Source organism: Glycine soja, chromosome 8 (assembly GCF_004193775.1).
Source record: "Glycine soja cultivar W05 chromosome 8, ASM419377v2, whole genome shotgun sequence".
Classification (NCBI taxonomy): domain Eukaryota; kingdom Viridiplantae; phylum Streptophyta; class Magnoliopsida; order Fabales; family Fabaceae; genus Glycine; species Glycine soja.
Genome location: NC_041009.1, coordinates 16,808,984 through 16,816,437, shown reverse-complemented (window position 1 = coordinate 16,816,437; position 7,454 = coordinate 16,808,984). Strand labels below are relative to the sequence as shown.

The following is a 7,454-nucleotide window of genomic DNA, read 5'->3' as shown; positions in this document are numbered from 1 at the left end:
TGCAGTTAAGGCACGGATTTACGATATTGCCACTGGGAAATGAAGACGATGTAATGGACGGCGTAGATCTAATCATACACATGAATTACTGTGATAAAATTATATGGGAATTTCTCGTGACTCGTGAGTCTGTGTAAATGAAGGGGTTTGGGTTTGGGACCATTCTTACGTGGACCAATAGATTTAGGTTAGTGACATGTTTTAAACATGTCATGCCATGTACGTTTACTTCGTGATTCTTTGTTTTTAACCTCATTAACCCTGTCATTGGTATTGGTAAAACAGATTGGAACTAAAGAAAATTGTTAAAAAAAATTACCATGGGTCTCAAACTTCTACCATGTTATTTTAGTTCAATATATTGTTCTCAACTCCATTTTATTTTATTTTTATTTCATTTCATTCTACCAAACGAGGGTTAAGTTCTTTGTTTATCATTTTTGTAATTAGTAGGATACTCGTGTATCCACATCGGTTATTCTTGTTTTCCCGCATGTTCGCAATATATTTGTTTAAATATATTATATTTTATATTAAGATAAAAAAATAATTAGTTATTTATACTCTCTAAAAAAATAGTGAAAGTATTCAAACAAATAAAATAATTCATTCAAATCTTGATTTTTAAGCAAGTTAAATCATTGACTGCTGCTATATAGGATATTTGAAAATTGAATTCGTGTTCTTACCTATTTCCATCTTAATATATTTTATCCCAACATATTTATTATGTATTTATTTAAATATTAACTAATAGACTTATTTTATATTCAATTATTAAAGATAGAGTAAAAAATTATGTTATAATAAATACATTACTTAACGGTACATACATTAAAATAAAATATTATATTTGTTAACAGTGCATACATTAAAATAAAATATTATATAATAAATATGAAACCGCTGGTTAGATACCCATTCTTGTACCCGTTAAAAGGATCGGGTATCAATGTTATAAAATATTTATTTTTAACAAAACTATTATAAAAGTATTAAACAAAAGAATGGTTTTATTTTAAATTATTAAAGGTGGAGCAAAAAAACATTTGTAATAAATATACTAGCTAACAATACATGCATTAAAATAAAATATTATATAAAAAGTACTATTTGTTCCGATAGTTATGCTGTTATAGTGTCACCTTCATTGTTTAGTTATCCCATAAATGTGTAAAAATACACTAAAATTTATTTCTTATAAAAAGCACCGAACAAAGTACTATTTTAAATTTGTTCCAGTAGTTATGCTGTTATAGTGTCGCCATCATTGTTTGCTTATTTGACAAATCCCTTCCCTTTGAACTAATAGGGCCATCTTATTCACCAGTTGAATTGGAAGATTCTGTTGCAACCAGAAAAGCAAAATGATAAATAGAAAGATTCTGCCATCCAACCAAGAAATAGATAGTGCAATATGTCAGCAAAATAGATGGTTTACGTGAGGCATAAGGGACGATGATATTCTAAAGAAGAGTCTGCACATATTGCCCACTCCCATCCACAATCCTCCACAAAGATAAAGCTCAAGCAGGTAAGATGATTATTAACCAAGAGGCCGGACAAAACTTGTAATCTTGAATCAAACCGAGTAGATAATCTCTATTTTGCCCCCAAAGTAGATATCAATCTCAGATTTCACAGTAATTTTGTAGATCAAACTAATCAAGTTCCTGGACATGCTTAAAATTGCCATCTCTACATAAAGACTATGATAAAGGTAATGTGCATTTGTAATAGATAGCGACAGTAGAGAATGTCAAATGGAAGAGAAACAAAGAGATTGAACCCAGATTACTGATAAATTCAATCCATATAAATAAAATGTACGCTAGGGAAAATCTCAAATACATATTTTTTTCACATAAACAATCACTAACAGACTACTCATTCTTCAATGATGCTCAAGACAAACTCTTATACAACGAAAAGTGATACATAATGTAAGGGTAAACTTCCTTACGTCTCCCATGTTAATCATATGGAATTTGGATATATGCTGCATCACAGATGAAAGGAATGTCAGCATACATACCAACAAGAGCGCACCTTATGCTCTCCAAGACAGTAAAGAGATAACCAAATGATACGGCAGTCCAGAAATGCATTCCCAGTTTACCCCAGTAGAGTGATAGTGGCATCCAACGGCTCACAGTCCCTATAACCTGCAGGGCAATCTCCAATAACATTCCCATCACAACATGAAATCTGAAGAAATGAGGCCACTCTTTTCTCCTCACGATTCCAAGATATGCAACAAAGAAGTATGCCATAAGAAACCAGCTAGGCAGGCTCCCAATTGCCATAAGAAAAGGGTACGTATAGAATTCAAAGCATTCCAAAAACGGGTGAAGATTGTATGCCGTCTCAGCATACATCCATGTCTCATGGAGAGGCATGAGGTACGGGAGGCATGCTAATGATCTCCACCACCATTGCGGTTTCTTGGTCATTGGAGGATAACGAAAGCTAGTTGGGACATCCTTTGATGCCCGAGGGACCATATTAGACTTGCGCAAACGGGGTAACAGAGGGAGAACACGAAAGAGAAAATTTTGACCCTCACTTACACGTAGGCTTGATGCAGTGAACGTGTTTGACAATGTCATTCCTACCACATAAAGATTGTACAAATAATTCAGTTAGAAAAATAAAATTATCAAGGACACTTATTGCAAAGATTGGTTTGACTACAGTAAAACCTGACTAACAAATTTCTATACATTATAGTCATACCCCCAATCAGGTGCTATTCAAAAGTACCACATTTTATAATAATACACCGAGGCCACTGAAGCCCTTTTCTGCCAAACACAGTATACATTTTAGAGTAAATAATTTTACGGAAATTTTGCTGACTTTTAGAAATAACTATCTCTAACACAATTTCTGATTGGTTGACAATGTAAGTAAGTAGATTTTGAACCCACACTTTTAAATGTTTTGACATTCACAGAGAAGGAGAAATCAAATAATAGTCTCAAGCATGGTTTTAAATTGCAGTCCCTACAGGTTTTTGGCTCACCACGTTGCGACCACAATTGTGGCAGCATCAACGGAAAGGGCGACCACAATTTAAAACCATGCTCATAAGTCATAACCTCAATAATTCAAAACATTAATCAATGGAAAAGTGAACGAGTCAATGGATAAGTAAAGCATGGCATGTACCTCTTGGCAACAAGGATTGAAATTCCAAATTATGTCCCCAAAAGCTCCGGATGTTAGAGACGGCAACCTTGGGAGGCATTCGAGAAGCGCAACGAAAGACAGAGGTACTAGGTATGACATGGTTGCGTGACCTAGAATTCAGAGGGGCACACCCTTGGGATACAATGCAACCATTTTGAATCATGGTTGGTCAGCTTAGCTGATTCAACAGCACAGTAAATAACAGTAAATTAACGATTAACAGTTGAAAAATATGACAAAAACATATGATAAGTAAATAATTAAAAATAAAAAAATACACAACATCATAATCACATCACTGCTTATCGTTAGGTTCAAAGCAAGCAACAATCTAAGGATCCGAATCGCATTGTGAGAGTTGTTTTTTTAAATTGAGAAAACTAACCTGAGTCCCAGAATGAATTTCCACCGAGTCCCACTTAGTGACTCCAGTGTTGAGGGAATTTGCGAGGTTCGTCTTTAGGTTTATCTGCTACCGTCTCTCTCTGCACATTTGTTTTCACAAGACAAACAGATAAATAAATAAATAAATAAAATAAAATCAACAAATTGGGCTGGATAATATTTTGACCCAACATGGAGCCAAAGCCTACAGAAAGTATTCATCAAGGATCGGCCCAATCAAGCTTTATTTAGAATTCTTTCTCTCAAAAAAAATAAAATCTTGTAAGCATAGGTCAATAATCTTTATATGGTGTCATAATTTAAATGTATTTTTTTAACATTGTGTTTAATGGACATGCTATACAATATTAATTATAGTTGTATACTTTATGTAATATTTTAAGATTGAAATATTATATCAACAAATTGAATTTATTAATCAATAAAAAAATCATGCATGAATTTATTAAATCAACAAATTGAATTTATTAAATCTTATCTCATATATTTTCAGTCTTAATTAAGTTATGCATGAATTCAGAAAAAAAAAATAATAATTATGCACGAGCTTAAATAAATCCTCTAATTAATTTCAGATCAAATAAACTCATTTTATTCGGCCCAAAAAAACACCTCTAACCTTGAATGCCACTACAATGACAAAATGATTAGAGGGAGAAGACAAAAACTAGTTTGCCAGCTAAACCCTACAAACACCTCCTACTGGTTTATATTTTGCACATGTAATTGCAATATTCTGACGATGATTTCTTTCATTCACAATTTCACATGTTCAAGTGCTTTCCTTTTTTATTCGAATGTTAACCCACATGTTTAATAGCAGTATATCAATTATCAACCATGGTTGTCAAACGTTTAGAAAATGTTTCTGGCTTCTGTGCCTTCGTCACTGTTATTTTGATGGCACAGAACACGTACGTGTTCTTGATATTTGTATAGTATCCTCAAAGTAGACTTTCAGAGGAGGATCACTATGAAAAACACAGCTACCTATAAACTATATATATGGAATACAACATGGCCCTTCATATATCTTTATGTTGTTACTCATATCTAAAAGCTAATTAAATAAAAGCCACATATTTAGAGAGAAATGCTTATTTTAGGGTCAACGCCATATAGTTGTACCCACATGATGTAAGTAATAATTCATGGAGTCATCATATTCAGTCAGGTTTGTAATATATTAACATAAATTTTCCGTCCGGATAATTAAATTACACCATATAGAAGGCATCTTTATACACAATAAGACAGTAACGCACAACATATGAATGTACCGCACTCAATATATGAATGCTCCATATCACGTAAGTAGTATCAAGACTTATTATAGGCTACCACTTTCTTCCTCATAATTCAGCTTTGTTTTATCAATAAGACATGCGCATTAATTTTCTGCGACAACATGATTACAATTGTCAAGACTCAAGAGATACGTGCTCAGAATTTAAAACTGGAGCTTAATAAATCACATTCTGGGTTGATTACTGATTAGGCTTAGACAAGAATTTAAAACTTGAAGACTAGCTTAATATATAAATATATTGGCCAACAGTAGTTAATTAATAAGTTACATTGTTTTCATGGAGTGTTCAAGTTAATGGAATTACATGTTTTGGGAAACTTAGTCCCCCGGAGTCAACGCAATTAATAAATAAAAGACTTGAGTTCAATTCAGGCATAACACATCACACATCTTTAAAGAGAGACAGAGAATTTTAAGTGTGATTAAACTCCAGATCAAAGATCAGTCTCATACTCATACTTTAATTATTATGGTTAAAAAAAACTATCTCTCCAATAATAAAGATGTTTTCAGTGGATTTTGAATCCTTGCTCTACAGATAATGTACGCCCACACAGAGTTCAGTCTGTCAATTATATTGAGCCATATTTTGTGGTTCAACCAAGCTAATTCACTTACTCTGTTAGTTTATCATCCCTTCTCTGCACTAGGTCATATATGATATACCCCATTTATTAAAAAAGAAAAGAAAAGTAATAATAATGATAGTATAGAGAGGAGTGGCATCTGGTTTGGGGTAAACAAAAATTGAATCAGTGTAACTCGGAAACTAATAAAGTAGAAGTGGGAATGTATTAGAACCATAAGGTATATTCCAAGAATAAACTTCTCCACTTTCCAATTTTCTCAAAATTTCCCGTGTGTCTGTAGGGCAAGGAATGACCCAAGAGAAGCACTAAAACACCAAAATCAGTTTCCTTTGTCTAATAAACTAGCTTGGCTTCTTCTTAATGCCTAGTGTATAGCTTAGGTCAAAAGAAACTATGAATTGATTAGGCTTCATAGCATTATTATTGAATCCTTCTGTGTCCTCTTGCCCTTTCTTACACCAACCAAGGTCTATGTCTAAAAGGAAAATTCTACAGCAAAAAAGTTTTTAATTGATGTTGCTGCTAAGACAATATTCATTTAGCGGACCACCGAGATATTTAACAGTTAAATCATTTTTAAGGATTAACTTGTTCAATAATCCCACTATATGAGCTCCACTTTAAGATTCAATTGAGTAGTGACAAAACTGTCTCCAAACTTTTGGAAATATTAAAAAAAAATGAGTCCATGTTGCCATTAAACTTTGTGGTTTATGCTAATTTGTAGCTGAAGTGACCATTCTTTGTATTAGAAAATGTTCTGTTCATGATAGCAAAAAGTATTCAGACACTTGAGAAAATTGAGAAAAGCTCCATGCATTTGTTATGTGGGAATCAATTACTAGTTACTTATTATTAAGAAAACTCAGCACATAGCAGGAGTTTTGTTCCTGCTCCTATCCACAAGTGATCCTTTAATTATATTTTTCATTTTGGTGCTATAGAAAGATCATTTGGAAAGGAAGATCCAAATTCCTTTGAGCTAAATAAAAATCAAGAGGATCTATGTGTAAGAATTAAGAACTCAACGCTGACCAATAATAAGAAATAGCCATCTCTAAGTTCAGCTGTCATTGAGGGCAAGCTATTTGTACCCATCAAACTTACTTTTTTTTTTTCTTAATAAGCGGAGAACCTTTCAAAATGGGTCTAAATAGAAAGGAAAGTGATTCTGGTCCACCATTTTGTTCCTTTTGAATTGGCAACTTATCTGATCTATCAATTGTGGATACCTTATAAATCTTGCATAACAAGTTTTCCTTACCTTGTACAATCATTTTTTAGGAAGCAATCAAACATGACCCCCTCTCGCCGCCGCGTATACAACTCTGTCTCTTTTTCTCTTCAGTTTTTTAATTGAGTGAACAAAAGAAACAGAATCTAGCTAGTGTTCCACCCAAGTCAAAATATCTGCCTTGCTTCACAAACTTTATTGGTTCTTGGTGTATTAATGTGAGAACAGGATTCACAGTTAGCTTGGACAAATTATTGAATACTCCGATTTTGCACTAAGGAACCAAAACAAGTGCTACTAAACTTTGTTTAATTGTTTCTATACAAAAAAAAAAACAAAGGAGGGTATGGTACCTATTCCAAAAAAATTGGTAGCAAGAAAATAAAAAATAAGCAGAAATTTGGGGAGAGTGTTTGCTTTACAGCGGAAAGAAGCAACTTATTAGCTAAAGGAAAGAACCAATGATTCATATACCTCAATTTGAGACATTTTCTGGATCCTTATGAATGTCCATTCTATATAACTAGTTGTATTTTTTTAAAATATATTGATCAACATAACGCGTTTTAGGAGTACAACTTGTCAAAGTTTATTATTACTAAGAATTTGGTTTACACAAATTTCAGTTTCAAGTTTTCAACTGTCCCGAAAAGAATTCTCATTAGACCATGAAGAATGATTTTCATAGAAAGAATTTGCATAGTTCTAAGAAACAGGCAGAGTT

General features: G+C 32.9%; 1 protein-coding gene across 1 annotated transcript; it reads right to left on the bottom strand.

Moving 5' to 3' along the window:
* Positions 1-1,757: 1,757 nt before the first annotated feature.
* LOC114422420 (protein TIC 20, chloroplastic-like) lies at positions 1,758-3,722 on the bottom strand. Its single transcript, XM_028388760.1, has 3 exons — positions 3,578-3,722; positions 3,172-3,370; positions 1,758-2,611 (listed from the first exon to the last, which is right to left on the bottom strand). Exons 2-3 carry the CDS (start codon positions 3,353-3,355, stop codon positions 1,974-1,976), a joined length of 822 nt encoding a protein of 273 aa, XP_028244561.1. The 5' UTR covers positions 3,356-3,370; positions 3,578-3,722; the 3' UTR covers positions 1,758-1,973.
* Positions 3,723-7,454: the final 3,732 nt, after the last annotated feature.

Coding starts and splice junctions, on each gene's coding strand:
- LOC114422420 (XM_028388760.1), bottom strand. CDS start 3,355: ATGATTCAAAATGGTTGCATTGTATCCCAAGGGTGTGCCCCTCTGAAT. Junction 2,612..3,171: donor TCAATCCTTGTTGCCAAGAG/GTACATGCCATG, acceptor TTTATGTGGTAG/GAATGACATTGTCAAACACG.